This window comes from Anneissia japonica, unplaced genomic scaffold (genome assembly GCF_011630105.1).
Source record: "Anneissia japonica isolate Jap-2015-1 unplaced genomic scaffold, ASM1163010v1 scaffold1302_len1884557_cov193, whole genome shotgun sequence".
Classification (NCBI taxonomy): Eukaryota; Metazoa; Echinodermata; class Crinoidea; order Comatulida; family Comatulidae; genus Anneissia; species Anneissia japonica.
The window spans coordinates 1,803,013-1,826,922 of record NW_022736804.1 but is presented as its reverse complement, the minus strand read 5'-3'; the positions used below and the strand labels follow the sequence as shown (position 1 = coordinate 1,826,922).

Sequence of the window (23,910 nt, the reverse complement as noted above, 5' to 3'; positions counted from 1 at the left end):
TTTGTTGGGATATGGACAATGAATATAGACATGGGGTCCGCGAAGACTTTTTACATGCCCAGATGGGTCCGCGAACGAAAAAAGTTGGGAACCACTGCTAATCGATCAAGTTGTATATATACACTAGTTTACTATTCTTTGTTTTTTAGGGTGGGTTACTATTAGATTATGGGTTACTATTTCGGGGTTCGAGGTACAAAAAATAATAGGCATCTTGCATTGCATTCATTGTTAAAACCAATCAGACTAGCCAAACTTTTGAAAACAAGGAAACAAAACAATGGGGAATAATAGTCTAAAAAATAATAAGTAGAAACATTGGCGCCCCCAGGGCTTCATTCACCGAAGACGCTAATAATAATCCCAAACAACAATGGAATCATTATTATTATAATCTTTATTTTTTTGTATATACGTTTAAGATCACTTGGTGACAATGGACGGAACGTATCAATGCAAGTCTTAGAAATATGATTACTGGCAGAAAAAATCCAGGCGTTACCACTGCTTGGCATTAAAATATGAATAAAGAATATAGTAGTTACATTGTAAAAGTATATCATGCAGTACAAATTCACACATTTTTAAAATGTTTGTACATAATATATATATCTGGACTTTAGCATAGGTTTATTGATTTAAAAAAAAAACAACCAACAATTTAAGCAATTACATTGATTGCATTAAGAACCAGAGTGGAAAATATACTATTTTGCATATAACTACACTATACATTCGTCATAAAAACATTTTATTGTAATTATTGAAAATACCGAGATTTTGCAACCTTATGAAAACGATAAAGAATACAAATACGTCATTATCATTATCGTCATTAGTGTTTTAGTTCTGGAAGTGGTCAACAAAATGTTTATTTAATGTTATTTAGATAGTTAATTCTATTAAACAATGTATGAACAAATAACTTTGGAAGGCAATTACTCAAAAACATGTTTATCTTGACTGTAAGAGTGCCGTATTATTTTTACTTTTCAATAACTTAGGCTTGAAAAGTCCAATTTCAATGAATGACCCCTCATTTTAAAGATAACATACTCAGGTATATGAAAATACCAATAACTTGAATTTCAAATTTTGCTACAACTTAGCCATTTTGCCACAACATGCCTCATATGCTGTATGAGCTGAATATGATCCTGATTCATGCAAAAGGCATGAATTGCCTACGTTGTTACAGACATGCTACTGTAGGGGAATGGTTGTCTAAAAATTTGATGATGTAACCGTATTCGTTATCGTTTTCGTAATTAAGCGTGCGAAAACTCACTATTAACTTTTCAAAATAATGATTTAAAAAAAAATTAATGAATATTTACAGCTGCAGGATATAAGAAACATACGGAATGTTGTCAATATGGACGGAATTTAATACTTGCTTCAACGATTTATTTCTATACAATTGATTCACATAAATTTGTTTAAAAATCTGTAAAACTTAATTTTAATGATTCGTGTATATCTAATTACAGCACAGGAATGCGGATGAAACAATAATTTTCATGTACAAAGTATGAAAATTCAATTAAATAAATGGAGTTACGTAGGAATCTACATTTGTTTTAATCTCATTATATATATATATACATATATATATATATATACATACATATATACACACATACATATATATATATATAGTCATATTAGTCAACGTGTGTTCAAATAATAAAACAGAAATAAGACAGAAAATTGGGTTACGCTGATGAAGTCTTGAGGACAAGACGGATGTGTACTCATTTACTACATTATATATTATTGATAAATTTTATCTCTATCTCATTACTTCTTATAAATTTATATAAAATGATGATCTTTCATTGTTTCTAGTTAATGTTTTATACTGCTAGATATTGAATAAAATACTAACTGTGCTATGCCATTTCAAGATACTATAAATAAGCCATGTTCCAAGTACCTTTGATCACACCTTCAAAAGTCGTGAAAAGCGTTCCAATACTTAGTCAACCGGTGATCACGATTTGACAAGTCAAGATTTGAAGGATGTAGCTAAGATGAAGTCGTGAATACAAATATGGCGGCACTTCAAATCATTAAACCGATAACTAGCAAGTGGCGGAACAAGGAATTTAAAATAGAAGGGGCCCCAGTAGGGGGACTTCCTCAAATAGAACACCTTAGTCGGGGCTGAGGTAATTTAGGATTATGGCACCTCTAGATGGCCGGAAATGGCACTCACACTTTTCTACATTTTAAACATAATTTTGACAAGCTCAGGGGGCAGTGGACCCCCTTGAATCCACCACTTAATAGATTGATTACATATTATCAAATATAATCATTAACGCTAGCAGGAGTGAAGCTTAATAGGCTGGGCATTATGAATTCATTGCGAATCTAAAATTGATAACGAGTGGGTTGCGTAGTAAGAGTATTCACCAATGTATATTTTCAAATACTATACGCATTTCATACCGTGATTGCGGTTGTTCACAGGCTGCATTTGCTACGATCACAGGTGCATTGGAATGTAGCAGAACTCTGTAAACTAAATAGTGCCATATTGATACGCCTAAAGCTATGTTCACATCAAAGCCCGAATCTGGTCCGGTGGCCAAGCAAAAAATCATGGAAAATGGGTTCAGTGGTAAAGAATAGGACCGTTCATATCAAATTCGTACGATTTCAAATCCGGACTGATAGATCTGAGAGCCATTTGGATCGCGAAATCGTACGTTTTTTCCACTTGGACCAATCAGCAACAAGCTTGGTTGGTTCGAACCAATTGAACACATACATATATGAATGCGTTTAAAAAACGTAGCAACTTAAGATTTTTTGTTCGGGCTCCCGACCAGATCGGGGCTTGATGTGAATGTAGCTTTAAGCCTATCCCAGACTTCACAAATTTCAATTCGTATTTTTTCAATTGTATTTTGTACATTTTTACATTTCTTCTTATGTCCTGAGTATGGCTACTATTAATTGCTGATACCCATAATATCCCTGATATATACACCAGTAGGAAAATTGTTTCACTATGACAGAAGGGTATGCAGTAGCACAGAGTTAAAATGAGCATGTTGCCTGAAATGTATTTGTTTTCCAAAGGCAATAACTTTAGGCATCTCATGAGCACACCTAGTAACCTAATGGGTTCTCTAAGTATTACTTAATATTAAGTATATATTTGAAGGTTAAAACACGTTGAAAAAACGAATTTCCCGGAGTTATCAGTGCACGGAGCCAGGTAATTTCAATCTGCAACGAGAAAATGGGGCTGGTTGTATATCCATACAAAGAGATACAAGAGATTGTAATTACTACTCGGAACTGCGCAGCACCCATTTGGGTGTACCTACTGTACGCCCATTGAAACACAGAATTTTCCCGCTAATCTCCGAAAAATGCATTTTACGCTAACTAAGAACACACACTTTGCTTTGGTTTGAGGTGGATTTTTTGCGCATGTTCATGGTACTTTCAGCACGCTTATCACGTGCGTTCGTGCGTATCTGTTCAGACTGCATTTTGATGAGTTCCTGTTGAAGGTGTACAACCATGGCATTGTTGTCTTTCATTTGCTTAACCTGATTCTTCAGTTCTTCTCTCAACTCCTCAATTTCAGTTTTCAGTGCGTTTTCTCGATTCTATTTGAAATGAACAAAAAAAAATTAGTAATAATATTTAGTGATAGTGAACCATCCAGAAATTGATGATAATTTAAAACCCCCATTGTTTATTGTTCAATACTAAATTAATGATAAAAAAAAGAATAAGACGGCCTCTGAACATTAGCTCACATTCTTGGATTAGCTGGAAGAGTCACCCTTTAATTGTTTTTAAAAAATAATACAATTGAAAAAAATAAAATTAAATATATATGAAGCTAACCGTAGCAGCATTAGTAGCGCCCTCTAATAATGTCTTCCGTTGGGCCTCGTACTCTTTTTCAATTGCCTGCAGTCTTGCTTCGGCATTCAATTTCTCTTCCTGCAACCTTTGAACTTCGAGTCTGAGTTTCTCCTCTTCCTCCTCGTTTTTTCTTGTCTCAATTAATTTTGATTCTTTTTCTTTTTTTGTTTGGATTTTACCATCAATAGTCCATGAACTACATTACAACAAAAGAGAGATGTAAATAATAAATGAAATAATTGTTTTTCATTGTAAACATGAATAAAACACACACATATTTTGCATGCATTTTATCTTCTATATTCTAATTAGAGACCAAATCTGCTAAAGATCATGGAAACATTGGAAATCCCATGGTCTGAAACTAAAATTAAAAAAAAAAAAAAAAGTAATAACAGTATATAGTTTGTCTTACAATTCCAGACCACCTTTATGACCTGGCAATTTGGGGTGGTCTCAGGATTACAGGGGTTAGCTTTGTGTGAAAAGACTGAATATAGCTTAGTATTTCGAAAAAATTGAAAAAAAAAAGAAGAAAAGAAATCAATCGCGCACGTGAGCTTTATTTTGCATCAACCAAGTTTAAGTGACTCTGGTTTTTAACTGCAACTATTGGTTGGTCAATTGCATTTAGTTGAGTTTAAATTAGCTGTTTTTTGGTTTTTTTTTATTTATAGCAATATCAATTAGGGTGTCTTACCTTGTTCGTCCTCGTCCTCTACCAGCCCTCATTCTCATTGGTCGATGGGCTCCAGGAACTGGTACTTTCTGCTGCTTGTATGGAGTTCCCCGGTTAGGTGCGTGTCTATAAACGGGAAAAAAAATTAATATTATAGATAATTCTACAGGTGAAACTTTAATAAGGGATCACTGCAGTGGTGGATCTGGCTAGGCAGTCTAAACAGGCTGTTTAGATTAGTGGTTGGGTGGGGGAATGTGGTTGTTTCCTAGAGGCCCAAAATGCATTTATGAGAAGTCTGTTTATATCATTAATGGCACTTATCTCACCTTTTCTGTACAATGTAAGAATAATATTAATGATTATTAAATTATTACATTTGTTTTATATTAAATTCTGAGACAACTGTGTGAGGCAAATAGCTTAGCTGAATAGACTTCTGATGAATAATGGTGAACGTAAAACTCACATAGGCGGCTGGGGACCAAACGTTAACCGACTGGGGCCATGTATACGACTGAAAGATAAAAGATAATATGATAGTTTGAGACAGAGGTGGATTCAGAAGCGTTCAAAAACAGGGATGCATTTGGCCTATACACACACACACACACACACATACGACCATAGGGCCCTAAGCTATAAAAATGACATAACACGAACAATGAAATTCCCTCCTAGAATCCATTCATTCTTGAAATTACATAATCTTTACCAAACAATAATTAAAATAAATAATTACTTTTGATTAGTCTGTTTTTTATTTTATAAATAAATTAGGAATAATTTTTATAAATAATTAGCAATAATTTTGAAACTTATATAAATAAGGGCACCTGCTTTTTTCACACTCGCAAATTCCTCTTCTTTATAACGTTTAAAAATTAATGTATATGCACTTACAGCATCACTGCAAGAAGATTTAGAGTTTATCTCTATCGTCTAATGACTAAGATTATCACAGATTGATTAATTGTAAGACTGAGCATGTGCAGAGTAAATTCGGTAGTTGAAAGGTGGTACACTATGATCATTAAGTAATGAACAAAGGATTAAATGACAATGAATGATAAACTTCATAATGGTTGTAAATTGCACTAGAATTTGGTATATATATATATATATATATATATATATATATACTATTATACATAGTATCATAAGTCATATAAAATTATTATATAACTTCTGTACTGTAATATAATATAAAGATAATCATACAATCAATTTACATAACACAGCAATGAGTAGAGGACATCAGTTGTATTTGTTTTAAGCTAAAAATGCCTTTGGCAATTAACAACCTTTGCAACATCTGCCATTTCAGAAAACTGTAGACAATTTTTCATGCTAAATATAAAAACTTTTGTATCAGTTCTATTTCAAAAACACAGGAAGCAATAAGATATATCTGAGCAGTAAGAAGCTGTCAAATCAGGAAGAAAAATTGCTGCAAATAGCAGTTCTAGGGAAATATCAATGTTACACTTCTAATGACCTATGTATATAAATGTGTCCTGGACTAGATTATATTTCTTGAAGTGACATTTAACTCACTGGCAATGACTGTAACCTTTCATTATACATCATACAATACAGTATAGTGGAGATCCAGGAATTCAAAATAGAGGAGGGACCAGGGAGGGATTTTCACATACAGGGAGTCTAGACCACCTCACCCCACCATGTTTAAGGGAGAGGTAAGACAATTTTTGATTATAGCACTGTATAAAATATGTGAGGTATGTCCACAAAATGAGTCTCATGGTTAGAAATTCAAAAATTGAGTTTATGTTATAGTTGGGTAGATCACATTATAAGATTTCATTTGGTCTATGAATGACTTCCTACTATAAGTAAATCCGGAGATGTGAGCCTTTTTAAAGTTTAGGTGTATAAGAATGACATTTTGAGAAAATTGGCCTCAAAGATAAACTAACCTGTACAAATAATAGGACTAGAATTACAGAATATGCGAAGAGAACACTGTTTTTAGAGTAAGTAAATTCACTTAAAAAGTACACAATCATAAAATTTTAAGTATCAAGTTATTCCATAACATTAAAATCAAAATTTTGTATAAATGTTGCATTTGACCTATTTAGGTTAATATCTCAATACGATTTCACCAACGATGCATCTCATTTCGTGGTGAGACCTCACATTTATGATTATGGCACTGTATGAAATTCTAAAGAAACATAAATCCGCAAATATTATTATTTGCTCAGATGACAGAATTGCGAATAGCAAAAAGTATTGCTTTCTAATTGGTTCTCCCAACCACAATATAACACAATAATATATAAAATTTGATGTACAAAAATTTGAAACAGGTCGGTGGTCCCGCACCCCATCGGAAGAGCGGTTATGTGGGTGTGGAAAAGTACAAACGGAACTGCATGTTTTATGTGAACACGCCTTGACCGCCCACATACGCCAGAACATGGGTATAAATTATTATCTAAATGAAATCTTAAAAACCAGTGAAAATTAGTAAATGTTTATTACCGTATGTTATTAGGAGAACGGTGTATTGTTTAAATCTTACCATGCTTGATATGTATTGTATTGCTAAGTTGGATGGCTGTTATCCCAAGTTTGTCAATAAAAACAACTATTTGTATCTTCTTAATATGTAACATATGGGACTTTTTAAATTACTACAAATTATGAAAACATTTATTAATTCCATCTAATCTTGTTTTGATTAACCTGTTTTTCCTATCAAGTTTCATAATTCAACATTTGTCTTATATGAAAGGAGGATGTTGCAATTGAATTCTCTTTTGTCACACAAAACCATTTTAGCTTTTCTTTTCTTTTTTAAGATGTTTTATTTTCTCTAGACAACAACTCCAAAATAACTGAAGTCCCCCAAAGGCGTCTGGCTATTAATTCATAAAATTCTGTTAAAAAAGTAGCCATGAGCAGTTGATATCAGTGTCAACGAAACAGTTGTCCCAACTTAAATTGGCAAATTTTGTGTTGAATTCATCAATATTGATTCCATACACTAAAAAATTACCAGGGGTGTGTTATCAGTTCATAAGTACAAGGCCTATTTTTCTGTTGACATTATCATTTACAAAATTAGCAAATTATCTTTTTTTAAAGATTTTCATTAATATTGAAAAGTGTTAACAATTGCCTTAAGATTGTGCTGGTCTCTGTAGTTGCACTATTAACTAAGCTTTGTGTGGAAAATTTTATATCTATGCGACAATAAAAATGTTTTATTATATTACATAATATTTGTACATATTTATCAAATTTATCAAAAAACACATGTTTTAATGACAATGAATTTTATTGACATCAATGACTTCTTTTGATCAACTCACTGGCTTGCCTTTGATCTGGAAGGGTCAACCTTATTAAATATGATGGAAATAAAATAAATAATAATAAATTCACCAAATCGTATTCAAAAACCTTTATTTTCATATAATAGCAATTGCCTATGGGGCAGTATCGCCTAAGAACCATCCAATATACAGCATCATAGTTAAACAATTGCTAACGGTAGGCTATTGGATTAACATTATTTTTTAAGTTTAACATCAAATAATAGCAATTAATCAATCAACATTAAGCAACGATGGCAGAAATATAAAAGTTGGAAATTTACTATTATTATTGTCATCATCACCATGTTCAATGCCTCCTGGATGCTCAATACTCAATACTTTGTCGAGTATTTACCAGTTTTCTATTCGACTGGTCGTCTTCGTTAAGTAGGATTTTACCACTGTGCAGGTGGGCATAGTTTAACGAAGAACGACCAGTCGAATACGGCCATTGAATAATAAAACAAAATTTTGATAAAAGAATAAAAAGTGTGAAAGGGTTTGTTGTGATTGTCGCGTTTAACCCTATCCTACTGTAGCTCATAATTTCAATCAGAGTTTGTGTTCGGACAAGATACAAGGGATGGTGTGGGTGGCAATCAAAGACAGCTCGAGGACCCGGATTTGTGGTGTTCTCATGCTGCATGGACGCTACGGAGTAGATTTTAATACTGTTGGGATGGGTGGGGGGGGGGTTACCTATGATTGACAGCTGGCTGGCGGACATCGTTGGAGCTGGAATCGCTAGAGCGTAATTCTTGACTACCTTTTTTGGTTGTATTGTCCAAGCATTCAGCTTTCTAACGGAGTAGAGAAGTGGTTTTATGAACAAAATTGTAATAAATAATGATTAAAAACTGCAAATTATAAAGTGAGAACAATAATAATAAATATAATAATAAATATAATAAAAAATATAATAATAATAATAATTTCACTAATCAGACTTAAGGGGAATATCTTTGTGTTATTTTCCCCTTAATGTTGTTTTTTCAATTGTTTAATTTCCCTTTAAGGCAGGTTTTATAATAATAATAATAATAATAATAATAATAATAATAATAACAGTAAAAAGTTGAAGACTATGGGACAAAAATGGCACTCTAAGACCTGTCTCTTATACACATCTAGATGTGTATAAGAGACAGAGGTAGTACAGGTTACCTACAATTAAGAATAATAAAGCAGATAACATTTGTTAATAAATAGGAGTTTGAGCAAGGTATGGCAATAGTACATTTGTAAAAATAGGTATTAAATTATCTCTTGAATGCTTTGTTACATTGAATTGATAATGAATGGGTTTCTCAACCTATTACAATTGTACTTGATAGAATAAGGCTGCCTGATATATTGTGCAAGTAGTTGGCTGATACAAATCCTTGATTATCTTATTTGATTTATGGCCATCCGTTTTGAACTTGCCACCCAAAAAAAAGGAGTTTGTACAGTACTACAAAATTCTATTATGCTCAGGTCAAGATATCTCGATTAAACAGAAATGTATTATCATAAAATTGACTCATTCAATAGAAGGGCATTAGAATAGGCATCATTGGGCACTGTAAATATACAGCAAATTCTTTAACATTTTAAAAGTTGACAATGTGCAAAAAAATCGTGAATGGGCAGAGTGGTTCAGGCGGGAGGTACAAACAATACACACAAACTCTATTTAACAGCTTTACTCCTATAAGTGCAAACAAACTTAATCTTGGTTTTATTTAACAATATACTGTTTGTTATTTAACAATATACTGTTTGTCATGTACTAAAAAAATTGAAAAATGCAATTCCATTGAAGTAAGTTATTAACTTACAATAAAAATATGAGAAAAAATTACCTCATCAATAAATAGGCATGTTAATAATACCTTTCTTGTATTCCTTTACAATAGACCTTTATGTACTTTTATTGGTAATCAATTGAAGGATTTGTCAAGTAAAACACAAAATTTTTTTTAATCTTGGTTTTATTTAAAAATATACTATTTGTCATGTACTAAAAAAATTGAAAAATGCAATTCCATTGAAGTAAATTATTAACTTACAATAAAAATATATAGAAAAAATTACCTCTTCAATAAATAGGCATGTTAATAATACCTTTCTTGTATTCCTTTACAATAGACCTTTATGTACTTTTATTGGTAATCAATTGAAGGATTTGTCAAGTAACTACATGTAAATCAGCAAAAAAAAAAATATTTTTTGATCTGTTCTTAGTTGATCCATAATATGATTTTTTACAATAATTTTTATTAGTTTTCTCCTTTTTCCATCTTTTTCTTTTATTTTTTAATTTCCTTTTAATTGCACTCCTTTTCATTTTTCTCTAATTTTCTGGAAAGCACATAGGAGCTTAGAAGTATCCATAGGGGGAAACTAAAACAATCAAGTGGGTTAAAAACAGTGCCTTAAGGCGAAAGTAGTGTCGCTAAGGGGAAACTAAAGCGACGTTAAGGCGAAATAATAGACAAAAGAGTTTCCCCCTAAGAGCCGAATAAAGGTATATATATATATCATCAAAGGTACATATGCAGTGTTTAATAAGGACATCAATATCATATATATATACATATGTATATAATTTTAAATACTATTTTATTTATTTTATAATGAAATGAGGTGGCATAAGCAAGAAAACCAGGATGACTGACATACTGTACCTATGATTGACAGCTGGCTGGCGGACATCGCTGGAGCTGGAATCGCTAGAGCGTAATTCTTGACTACCTTTTTTGGTTGTGTTGTCCAAGCATTCAGCTTTCTAACGGAGTAGAAGTGGTTTTATGAATTGTAATAAATAATGATTAAAAACTTAAAATTATAAAGTGAGAACAATAATAATAAATATAATAATAAATATAATAAAAAATATAATAATAATAATAATTTCACTAATCGGACTTAAGGGGAATATCTTTTGTGTTATTTTCCCCTTAATGTCGTTTTTTCAATTGTCTAATTTCCCTTTAAGGCAGGTTTTATAATAATAATAATAATAATAATAATAATAATAATAATAATAATAATAACAGTAAAAAGTTGAAGACTATGGGACAAAAATGGCACTCTAAGACCTAAATGGGAATTTACTTTCCTTCCCCACTCATTTTTTTTTTTGGTGGCGGTTGGCACACCAGGAGACAATCCCCTATTCTTTTCCAGAGAGTCTACTGCGGAATTTAACATGCACATGGGCCGTAATGCACACAGGACCAAACATCTTATTCGAAAGACAGTTCGCTATCGTAACTTGCATTTCAGCCCTCCAGAAGAAATACAAGGCGAGCAACGATAGGAATTAAACCGGGGACAAAGAGATCTCCACGGTTCAGCGCACACGCAGTGGCTACCACCAGTTTAGTTGTCTGAGCTAAGGTGCTCTCTCAAATTTTTAGTTGTATGAGAATAAATTGTCTCACCTCTTCAGTATCAACATCACGCCCTTCTTCAACTGCTTTCAAATCTCTAGAGTTTTTCACACCTAAGTTATAAACATAAACATGATACATTAAAAAAACTAGAAACTATGATTAGGCCATGTAAAAAAAATGTTTTTGATAGTCCCCTCCCTATTTACAAAAAAACACCATTTTTTTTTTTTTTTAATTATTTTCACCAAAACTCACGAAAATGTTGTCTTTCTGCCCATAATTCAACTTTGGCCAGGCCTATGCTTTATGTTTTTAATTATTTTGTCTTTCAATCGTTTGTTCGTATAAATTCCATCTGATGAAATGCTACAATGGAAGATCCGACAAAGTCAGCCACCATTTACAAAAGGACTTGGCATGTATAAAAAAAAACCCCAAAAAACCCCCTTTTTTGGTTACCGACTTTTTTTAAAAAGAAAAGGACGATCAACAACATTTTTTGTTTACATGGCCTTATTACATATTTTTTGTAAATTTACATCACTGTCAGGAGTGACTGATCATATGTTCTATATTTAATATCAATGTCAGTAGAGGCTTAAGCTCTGTCTGGATTATTAAATTTTCTTTGACAAAAAACTGTTGTATGCCCATATATAGACATGATGTGTCTATATATGGTCATGATGTGATGTCATCATGACCATATTTAGGCATGTCACATGTTTTTGTCAAATAAAATGTCATAGTGTGGACAGGGCTTGGAGTTTTTGTTAGTATTAAAACTAGAAACATCCTGGTTTCATCATGATTTCCTTTAATACAGGAATTGAAATGAAATACTATGTGCTGAACATCAGGTACTTAACCTATTTTATTTTTTATTTTATTCCTTTCAGCGCAAATAGCAAAAGTACAACAAACAGAACAAAAAGCAACAAAGAAAGAGGGGGGAGGGGCTGAGGAGTGACAAAAGCGGTACAAAAACTATCATCACCGGATTTGGTGTGGAGTTTAAATTTACGTGGTGGGTGTCTTTACGAAGTGCAAGCCCTTCAGGTAGCCTATGTGATGTTAATTTTTTAATTCTATGTTTATGCGACGATTATAGCAACAGCATTAGCATCTTTTACTTTGTTCAACTTACCAAAATATAGAAAACAATTAATTATTGTATTTTTCTATAATTTTTCATAAATATTTTTGACAAAAATATTCTAAAAAAATGTTGCTCTTCTGTATCTCTGGGTAACAATAGCAAAAATTTAAATAAACTACAATTTGAATTTTATTGTTTAACTTTTATTGTGATGCAATACGATTGACTCTCAATATGCAGTTAGAATTTTAGCTTCCAATAATTTTAACTATCTCTTTTATATTGTAAATTTGTATTCTTGTCTGTTTTATTGTAATGCGCATTTAACATATTTTTAATGGAATTTGCAAAATATAAATTAATATATTATTAAATAAATTATTATATGTCATCATCAGATTAATCATATTGCAGTTATAATATTTTAGAGACATGGTTCGACTAAAAAAATATTAACCCTGCCCCTTCCACCCCACCCCAACCCACCTCTTACTTTAGCCCATGCTCTGGCTGTCATCTATCCTGCCGTGAATGTGTGAATGTCTTATCTTGTGAAGTGCTTGCAATGCCTGTTGTGTAACACAAACACTGAATGGAAATAAATTCAGGCTGGCTTTTCCGAAGCCAAAAACTGCTTTGACTGAATACCGGTATTATAGCTGTCAGACGATACATTTATAGGCTTGTTTATACAAGACTTCTTATACCTTGTTTAGCGAACTTTATTTTTTAAAGATTGTCAAAGGAGGGTGGAAAAAAATAAAGAAAAAATTTTGTTTTCTTATTTAGTAAATGGTTTTGCCAAAAACATCCAGACAGAGCATAAAATAAAAATTTAATTCTATTGGTGAATGTACACAGTGTAGTATTGGGATGGTTAAATGCATTAAATTATATAATTAGAAAGAAAAATGTGGCACAGACAAGCCAAACCAGCCTCTCGTTGCGAATCATGTTTCAAAGATAATGACCAAAACATGCTGGAATGTCAACATTTTTTAAATCTATTTTATTGCACAACACTAACCTTTCTATATATCATTCAATGCAGTTATTTTCCCTATTTTCAATGTTAAAACAATTTTTAAAGATTTGGTGATGGTTTCTGCCTGAGGAAAGCCTGAAATCATACACTTTGAAGGCTGATTTCTTAAATATTGTTCTTTAAACAGCTGTATGTTCAAACTTATGTAACTTTTTAACGAAATGTCTGATTTAAATGATTCTTTGGCCACTTAGCTTTCATTATACTATTTAACCCTGTATTAATAACTGAAAATCAATTTTTGCAACTCGTGACTAGTTTGGCTTGTCTTTGCCACATATAAATATCTTATTTTTGGAGATTTCAATGCAATGGCAGGTGTAAATAAAAAATAAAAAAAACTTGTATTTTTTTCCTAAAATTAGAAAAGCATAAAATGTTATTTTTATTTGAAATAACCATTACTCGTGGGCGGCGGGTTTGCTAAACAAAGTACAAAAAAGTCTTGCATTATGTATCACTTTTGCTGTTTTCCTTTTTTTTAGAGTTTATCAGCATTTTTGTTGCCTTAATAATAAGAAACTAAAATCAATAAAATTTCCAGGCTTTCTTTTGGCATAGCTCCCTGACCTCCAACTTAAGGAATTGTAGACCCCTCGCAAACCATCCCCCACAGACATTAGTCCCCAACATGTGTATCATTCCCACTCGCCCTTTCTTGTGCTAGTATTCTACGCATCTACAATGAGTGTTTGAGTACTGCAGGTGCCATGTAAAAGGTGTGGTGGAATGATTAACCTTTTTATATGACACATTATTACATTAGAAAATTATCAATCAATTATAATAATTTGGCATCTCATCGCTATTGAAAATGTTAACCCCATCCTATAGTGTCGCTTTTGCATGTGTATGTCAAAGGTCAAGACTAATAAAAACAAACAGTTAAACCTATTACACTATGTGTAAAGAACATATAATATTCATTTGCCCATAGCGAAAATTATTTCCAACTGTAAATTCATTTCCAAGAGGCCTGAAAATGAATTTCTGTGTGAGCAATATTATTATTTTTTTTGTAATAAGTGTGGTGAAAATGGGCATATTTAACCAAAAGTGCAATTATATTAAGAAGCATCTTGTACAAAATAGTTATTAGTTTTTATCATGTAATGTCAAAATAACTCAATTTCATCAAATTCAGTAAAGAATTCTAGGAAATTGAGCTATTTAGGAGAAGCATATTTTTGATGTAGATCTGACAATAAATTTATGAATTTCAGGCCAAGGCTTGCAAACCTTTATGCTAATTAGCATGTAAATGAAGCAACATGCAGTATACACAATGGGGCTTTACCATTACTAGAATCAAGATGGTTGGAGTCGGGTGATTCACGAAGGTCTGCATGCACAATAAATAGAACATCAAACAGAAAAAGAAATCAATAACAGATTAATATGGATTATAAAGCATAATTGTATGTATAACATTAGATTATATGATTATGGATAGATTTTAAAATGATCAAACAATATTACAGGTAGGCCTATATTATTACAGTAAACAAATAATAAATTGATAATAAAAATGATGGATTGCGAAAGTGATTAATAATATATATAATAAAGATTATAAAATATAATATTAAAAAGAAAAATCATTTATATTTTGCAAGGTAAATAAATAAAGTTATAGAACTGTTAAGTCAAAATTATGAAAACATATTACGTGTACTACAATAATGAATTTGCTTTAAAAAGAAACAGAAGGATTAATATTGTTAAACAGAAAACCACAAGTAATTAGGCTACAAGCTGGTATGTATTGAGCAGAAAGTGGAGCAAAGTTACCATAACATAATTTGTAAAGAAAAAAGCTAAAAAAAACCCTTTTTTTTATTTTTTTCGTTTTTCCACCACTATTTTTTTCAGTGAGTGAGGGGCGGGTGAAGGAGGGCAAACAATTTTTTTTTTTTTTTTTTTTTGGCCTAATCAAATAACAATTGCAAGAATGAATTTATGTTGTTTTTTGCATCAGGAAATTTAATAAGAGAGATATTTTTCCTACCTTACGTCTTATTGTACTGAATATGTTTCTAACTGCGAGTATTGGAAGTGTGTTGAGTATTCGGTACGATAACACGTCAGGTAGGGCAAAAAATCATTCCTAATAAATGACGCCAAAAACAACATCGAAATAGCATTGCACTACCAGTTGCTAACTGGAGTTTGTGGGTTTGATTCAAATCCAAATCACTTGCAAGATCTTTTTCACAAGTATTTGGCAATGTAGGGTAAAATATCACTTTTATGAGAATTAATCTGGAAAGTACATCAGCATTTCAGAAATGTAACTTAAAGTTTTCGAATAATTAAAAAATAATGGATATATTGTGCTACTTAAAGATGGTACAACAAAAATTGTTAGTATACAATATGAAAAACATAGTTTGTTGGGTGGAAAAAAGTAGGCTGTCGACAATTAATAAAAAGGATGGTCAACGTGTACTTAGCACTCAAAAAAAGGGGTAGGGGGGGGGTGTCCCGTAATGGACACTTTCTTTGTGGGGAAGTTTATTCAAAGTGGCAAATGGCATTAGTCAGTTTATCCAGGACACAAAATAGACAGCAATTTTTACAAACCTTTGAGTGCTGCTATGTCTTTATTGATCTTTATGTTTGCCATACTGGCATCAGGCAAGTTGTTGGTTCCAGTCTCATCATCACTATCATCCGCATCATTATCGTCAGTGATCGGTAATGAGTCTCTCATTTCTTTCTTCAACCATGTTGGAATCTAAATTATTAAAGTCGAGCACTGTTAAGGTCTGTCCACTGCTAAGGTCTGTCGAATTTTCTTTGACAGAAAAACTGTTGTATGCCCATATATAGTCATGATGCGCCTATATATGGTCATGATGTGATGTCATCATGGCCATATTTAGGCAAGTCACATGTTTTTGTCAAATAAACTTTGATATGCTGGACAAGGCTTTGTTGTTTTCCTACAACAAATTAGCCACCACTTATATTAGGCAACTGCTTAGTGGTTATGTTTTGTGTTCTCAAGCTTGAGGTCAAAGGTAAATATCTCACACTATTTAGTCATTGGGCAATAAGGCATTTTAAAGATGTAACAGACCAATTAAAAGTAGGTGTAAAAATAACCTGCAATTTTTAATTCACTTGAATAAAGGCCATGTTTGTTATTTGTTAATGGCCTAAAACAATACTTTTAACACTCTGCCCGCCAAATACTGAGATCTCCGTGTTTGGTAACGCAACCCTTGACCACCAAACACAGAGATCTCCATGTTTCAGGTTTTTTTATGGAATCCGATAGATTGGGTAATTACCAACATTTTTTTTTTATTTGAACACTATATTCAGTCTGGACCGTAAGTATTTCACCATTTGTTTGTTTACATTGAGCGTAGTGGTATTGATGCACTTTCACAAATCCCGATTATCTCAGCATCGCGTAAATCTCCAAAAGTGAGTCATTTCCATTTTACTGTTACGGGTCACAGATTGTGATTAGAATAAAGTGCTTGGTACCACTGTAAAGCTAAAATGTTTGTAGTTCTTGTAGTATTCACTACATGTCAATCTGATCACATACACACTCTATACGAGCTTCGGAAAAGTGTTAAAATTCGCTAAAATGTCTGGTGGTGGCTGATACTATTTTTTCAAACCCCTGGCAGTCAGAGTGTTAAACATCTCAAATACTTTTAACAATTTGTTATCAACTTCGTTATCGACAAACTAATTACCCATTATTTCATTACATAGCTATGCAATAAATCTTTTGTCTGTTTATAGGCTATATTGTAAATGTTGTTGTATTGTAATTGTATCTATTTTAAAAGTTTGTGGGGGCTATTTTTATTTGGATTAGAATTTTATACTTTAGCCTATCCTCAACAGCCCATAATAATTTCATATATTTATGTTAAATGTCCCAAGATTTATATAGAAAAATAAAATAAATAATAATTTTAAAAAAATAAAAATGACGCAAAGTTGACTAACCGTTCCTAATGTGTCTGCTTCTGATGTTTCAGAGCTAGTGTAATCGTCAGCCGTTGTAAAAGACTTACTTCCACCCTCTGACTGAGTACTGTCTTTACCTGGTTCCAAAAGATTTTGTCCACTCCTGTTCCAATACACACATATGAATACAGATATTGTTGAGGAAGATAATAATAAAAATAATAATAAAGCAACAATATTGTTAAGGAAGAAGATAATAAAAATAATTATAATGAAATAGATTCTTACAGAGAATTAATAGTTAAGTGACACATTCTGGAGAAAGAAACATCAATAGTGACATAGCATATCAGATTCTCAGCGGTTTTAATTATCTATCAGTCATTTAATTGACAAGCCAAGTGGCTGAGCAGTAAGGCAGGGGCGTCACTAACTACTGCCTTAAGAAGGGAGCTGGTTCAAGCTGCTCCTCACTCGGGGTTCAGTTGGTAGAATTAAGTCTTTTCAGATAAAGACTTAAAATAGTGGTCCAGTGTACATATCTGGCTCGTGTTCTCTTTAAAGAACCCGTTGCATCTTTCGGAAGAGTAGGGAGTAACCCTAATGCTATGGTTCATTTCAGCCCGTGTCGTGATATGATGTTGACGTAAAGCTACTATAAACGCCTCTTTACGGCAACTCAGTGGTCACAAACAAAGCAATTCAGCACAATGACACTACGAGTTATTTGTTATTCTCCTACCTTTACCACTCCTACCTTCACATTTAAAATAACAACTTATGGTTTTTTGCTAAATATCTCAGTATGGAAATTGGTTAACACATTTATTATTAGTATTATCTCCGATAAGTAGACTTACGAACGGCGTGTCATGCTCTTTTTCTTCTTTCGAGAACGTCTTCGTGGCGGCGGAGGTGGAGCAGTTGTTTCTACTTGGAGTAGTAAACAGTCACCATGACCCAACACGTTGTTGAGAACCACTTGAAAACACTCGCCAGTCTCAGCACTTTGGGAACCAGTAGAATCAAACCTGTAGAAATGACAACACATGAAAAATTACACCAACTATATTATATTATTTCATATAACTTAAAGTTTCAAATAATTAAAAACATTAAAAAAAACCCCAAAATAGAAAAAAAAAAAACTGGGAAAATATCATTGAAATGAAAAAATACAAAAATGTATTAATACTGATTGGTCAGTCGAATCATGGTGTCTTCCACGCAGAGCAGTGATTGCAGTGAACACGATGTAGCGACAGTGTAGTGCTTTAATGGAAACCAGACTAAACATATAATATATATTATTATACAGAAAATTCCTTATAGTCTGTTGTTGGTTTAAAAAAAATTACTTTACACACACAAAAATGTGTACAACAAAGAAAAGTTAAGACTAAGTGGAGCTTACATTAGAATTGGCGTTGGCTGCAAGATCACTTTAGAATCGCTTTGTTTATCGTCGCTTGTGCTACTACCAACGCTGGTTACCGTTTTCCTGCTCACAGAGCTCCCTGGAGATAAAATTTACTTATTTAGCAATGATATTAAAACGAATCACTTGTTAGTAATCGATATACAAAAAGTCACAAGCCTTTTAAGTCTCCTGCAAGTCATGGATAATTTTCTGAAAGCAAGTATAGTTTCCTGCCTTACCGCAAGCAAGCAAAAACTTCCAAGAAACTAACCCATCTTGTGCAAATGCAGGCTCCAAACCAGAATTTTTCCATCCTTATAATGGCAATTGCATGCCTAGTGTATGTGTTACTTCGTATAAATAAAAACATGTCAATTTTGACCATTAACCATGGAGAGTTCTTGTTTTATGTATTTTTATATATGATTCTAATCTATCTGGACAGCCTGCACCCTGATCTGTAGTTGCTAAAATCTATTAATAGCATTCTTGTGAACCCAATAAAAAGCTCAAAATTTTACTTACATATCTGTTAATTTCATATCTTAAATGAATTATTTTTTGCATTGCAAATTATTGTTATAAATTATTACAATAAAACTGTACAGTATGTCATTCTTACAGGTCAATAAAATAAAATTATAAAGAAGCTATGTCATCATTATACAAAAACATGCCAAAACCCCTATTAAGAGGACAATTTCATGTATTTGTTTAGTGTCCCCTGAACAGGTGACACCACTATTAAGGGGACATTTTAATAGGGGTTCTACTGTATTGTATTATTGTCTACCTAGTCAACGGTACCACTATGCACAGCAAGATACAATAAGAAAGTAGTGTTAAGAAAGCTCATTTAACTAACCAGATCTTCTAAAAGTGGTTTCTTAGGACTTAAGAGTTTTCTAATAATTCCACTCCCTGATTCAGTAAACAAACTTAGTTGGCAGTGGTATATCTAGTCTCGAATGGGGGGGGGGGGGGGGCCACGGTAATGGGGGAAGCTAAAGTGTAAGGCTCATTGATTTAAGCTGCAATCACACCGAAGCCGAATTCGGTTGGTATGGCTAACAAAACGAAAAAAGAATATTGAATCAGCGGTAAAGAATAGAGGCACGTACTAAGATGCGCATCGAAAACGTTCTACGAACCGAATTCAGATTCGGTGTAAATCTACCTTAAGGGGGTGCTAGGTCACAAATCAAGGCGATATGAGGTGATTTTTAACTAATTGACCATGACTTTTTTGTTTAGCACATTTTTAAAAGTGGGGAACAAGATTTTTTTTGCGTGGAAGTGCATGTAACTAAACATATACTAATAAATACATATAATCAATAGACAGATAATCAAACATATGTACCTTATAAAATCAATAACTAATATGCAAGTAAAAAAGCTACCTATAGCTAAATCAAAGCCCAGTTATCATTTATAATTTATGGTTAAAACACACACACACTATAGCACATGAAATGTAACTTACCTTGTATACATATGTATCACAGCATGTATTAGCTTTACAGTCGGGCAGATATTTGTTATTGGAAGATCTCTCTTCCCTTCTTTGTTTATTTATTTATTTATTTTTAATAGTACAGTTGTGAAAAATACCCATGGCGTATACTGTAAGTAGTGCTGGCAGTGTAAAAAAGGTAATTACAAAATGATCCAATCTACTTTGGAATGTGACATGTGATATTTTTATTAGTAAAAAAATTTACTAATAACTGATAAGCTTTAAGCAGCTGTGCAACAAAACCTTTTTTTTTTTCATTTATAGAGTGCAAAGACAATAACAAGAGACAGAATTTACCGTACCCAAAAGCACCAGCATATTATACTATATACCCCTTAAATGAAACACTGTGATTAATCATACAGTGGCCATCAAACACACACTGAGAGTAGTGATCAAATTCTTACCCTTTCGTAACCTATCTCGTGGAGAATCCATTGGCCATACGACAGGAGCTTGCATTGCAGCAGAAATTAAATCATAAGTTGTAATTATTTCAAATCATTTTACATAATTAGCTATTGTGAGCTGTGTTTGTATATGAATGGAACCACCATAAATCTCATAAACGAGGTAGGGGTAGATACAACAGTGAACAGCCTGTGTTTTGCTAAATGCCTTATTCTATACTACACGATTATATTGTTTACTTTGTAAATTTAATGAACTTTAAAGGTTTTGGGTATATGATGGATGGAAGAATTTATTCAGTGTAAATACCAAGGATAACCCACGAAACTCTGAGGAATACATATTTTCAGTAGGGTTCTTCTGGCGGTGTTTGGGCTGTACAACCGGAGACAATCCCCTACTCTTTTCCAAAATGTGTACTGGGCCATAATGCACACCACACCACACAAACGGCTTAAACAGGGATAAACCCCTGATAAAATCAATTTAAAATCTCTTTTCAACACCTAATAATTTAAAATTTAATATATGAATGTGCTTAGTACTACAGTAGATCATTTGGTAATTCTTAAGAACATAATGTTAAAGAAAGAAAAACAGGTAAACATAAGAACCAACATACCTGGTGGTCTCTGCTCTGTAGCTGGAAGCTGATCTTTGTCAACAAATATATTATCTCCACTCAAAAGCCTTTGGCGATTTACAGGGGCGCTTTTTGCACCTATAAAATAATGCATATTGGTCAATATACGCACCAAGCAAATGGAGGGAAGAGATACTGGTATACTGTACCTCCAATTAAAATAATAAAGATAAAAGACATATTGTTAATATGGGACTACATTGGTCTTTAATTGATGATCTTTAGACAGACCTGTATTAGCAAAACACTTATACCTCATAACGTCAGAGTAAGGTAATAAAATGGTAGGAATACAGAGGTTCTAATCTATGAATTAATTTTAAAAAAAAAAGATATATAGTAATAACAACCATCATTGCTACAGAATGAAAAAAAAATCAGTATAATGATTATGGTCCTGCTCTGAGAGGTACTTAGTCTTTCCATTATTCTCTTCAGAATTCATGTTTTGAAAATATATGTATGCTTTTAGACATTCTTTTTCTGAATTGGCAAATGTCTGTGTATTTAGGTTGATGTTCAGAAATAAAGTAACTTGATGGCTGTATGTTTTAGATAACAGAAATTAGAGAAAATAGGAAATGTTATTGAGAGGGTCAGTTTTCCTATTGAGTATCAAATCTAGTAATCTAGAAATGTTAGAAATGGGTTAGTGTTAAGAAAAAAACAAAAGGAATCATGGGCTGTAAAGAAAGAATTAAACAAAGATAAGCAACATAGATTTAAAATAATATAGCAATAGGCCATCATGTTGTAGTTTGTAGTAGAATGGTAATACTAGCTTTAAAACTTTACAAAAGCAAGTATATTTAAATACAAATCATCTTGACATATTATTCGCAAAACAATTGCTGTTCAGATCATTAATCTCAAGGTCCGTCAACTTTACTTGTATCTTTCCTTTAACGCATGTAACAATAACACTAACTACAAAAACGTACAAAATTTAGACAAAAAATTAAATATAAAAGCACTGTTAATTGTAACTAATAAACTAAATACAACAAGTATTAGAATATAAAGGAGTAGGATTAAAGAATTAGAAGACAAAAAAATACTAAATTTAATGCTAAAAAAATGTTTATAATAAGAACTAGTACTTTTGCTTGCAAAGTCATATAAGTTAACTGACCTAGGAGAGAATGCTGATGGAGCTAATTGCCCTGTTTATCACAGTGTGGACACAACTCGCACAAGAAATTTTAGTTTAATTAATACCAGAGGTACCAAGTTAAGACCATTTGCAGGCTTGAACATTTTTAACTGAAAACTCCTCTTTCTTAAGGGTCCCTCCACCTCCCCTCTCCCATTATTATTCCAAGATGTATGGAAATTCATTCTTTGCCACATTAGGGTAGTAAGTATTTTTACAACTATAAAAATCTGAAAGAATCTTGGGACTATTTTACTCTTTGATAATTTGCTTGTGTAAATATTCAAGCTTTACTACAACAATATTCAAAATTTATAGCACCAAAATTGTCCCCAGAGATTTTTGCTATTTTAAATAGCGAAAAGTGATTACAAAAGAACGTAAAATACAGTGTCATAAACAATTCACTACTCAACTACCTTCTTAGGTATGCATACATATTCAATACAAGCATCACCTTAGCTTATCACACACACAACTAAACAACTATATGAGAAGGATGTTTAAAATAAAAAAAACACCTATTCTCAAGCTGTAACATACCATTCCATATATAATATGCCATCATGTCTATTTTGTCTATAATGACAGGTGAATGAAAGGAATGTGATAAAGATAGTGGGAGGAAAATAAAAAACAAAAGAAAATAAAATTTATGAATGAAAATGATAAGGATAAATGAATGAATGAATGAATAAATTTTAGGATTTTAAAACAAAGGATACAAGATGAATACATGAGGTAAGAACCACATAAAATATTTTACTGAAACATATTTTCAATTCTGTTAGGCAAAACATTTGGACTTTTTCCTTTCCCCTGCCCCTGGATGTGCCACTGATTCAAGTAACGAGTTTTCACCTCCAAGTATATTTAAGAGAATGCACTTATTATTGAATGTAATTCATTAATATATAATTCTATAATTCATTTTAATATTACTATTTAAATGAATTAAATAAAAATTTTAGTAATATCTAAATACAAAAATAATAATAAGCAATAATAATTGAAAACAATTTTTACTAACTAATTAATATCAACTAATAATCATTAATACAAATTAGGAATAATTACTGAACTGAATTATTAGTAATTAAAATAATAAAAATTAATAAACAAAAAAACTTTAAAATTTTAATTGAAGAGTATTTAGAGAGTATTCAGAGCAGCATAATACTGGATTTAATATTGTTAGCTCTGGTGAGGAGCTCTTGAAACACTCGGCTGATAGACTAATAGATCTTTTTTAGCTCTACTACCTCTATTATACTGCCCTCATGAGGCTGATTGATTAATAGTTGATTGATTAATAGATCTATTTTATCTCTACTGCCTCTATTATACTGCCCTCATGAGGCTGATTGATTAATAGTTGATT

At 32.2% G+C, this 23,910-nt stretch overlaps 1 protein-coding gene across 5 annotated transcripts in view; it reads right to left on the bottom strand.

The window, feature by feature from the left end:
• Positions 1-1,757: 1,757 nt before the first annotated feature.
• LOC117116878 overlaps positions 1,758-23,910 on the bottom strand; it is a 35,760-nt gene continuing 13,607 nt past the window's right edge. For 2 of the 5 annotated variants that reach the window (XM_033260988.1, XM_033260991.1), the window contains 12 exons: positions 21,356-21,454; positions 20,730-20,777; positions 18,798-18,900; positions 18,244-18,414; positions 17,423-17,546; positions 16,031-16,184; positions 11,352-11,413; positions 8,623-8,723; positions 5,043-5,090; positions 4,595-4,699; positions 3,874-4,090; positions 1,758-3,629 (listed from right to left, as the gene is read on the bottom strand). In XM_033260988.1, coding sequence (XP_033116879.1) covers positions 3,399-3,629; positions 3,874-4,090; positions 4,595-4,699; positions 5,043-5,090; positions 8,623-8,723; positions 11,352-11,413; positions 16,031-16,184; positions 17,423-17,546; positions 18,244-18,414; positions 18,798-18,900; positions 20,730-20,777; positions 21,356-21,454 — 1,463 coding nt within the window. In that variant the 3' untranslated portion in view covers positions 1,758-3,398. Of the gene's footprint in view, positions 3,630-3,873; positions 4,091-4,594; positions 4,700-5,042; positions 5,091-8,622; positions 8,724-10,592; positions 10,694-11,351; positions 11,414-16,030; positions 16,185-17,422; positions 17,547-18,243; positions 18,415-18,797; positions 18,901-20,729; positions 20,778-21,355; positions 21,455-23,910 lie in introns of all 5 variants that reach the window. The other 3 variants (XM_033260990.1, XM_033260992.1, XM_033260989.1) reach the window with 2 other exon arrangements.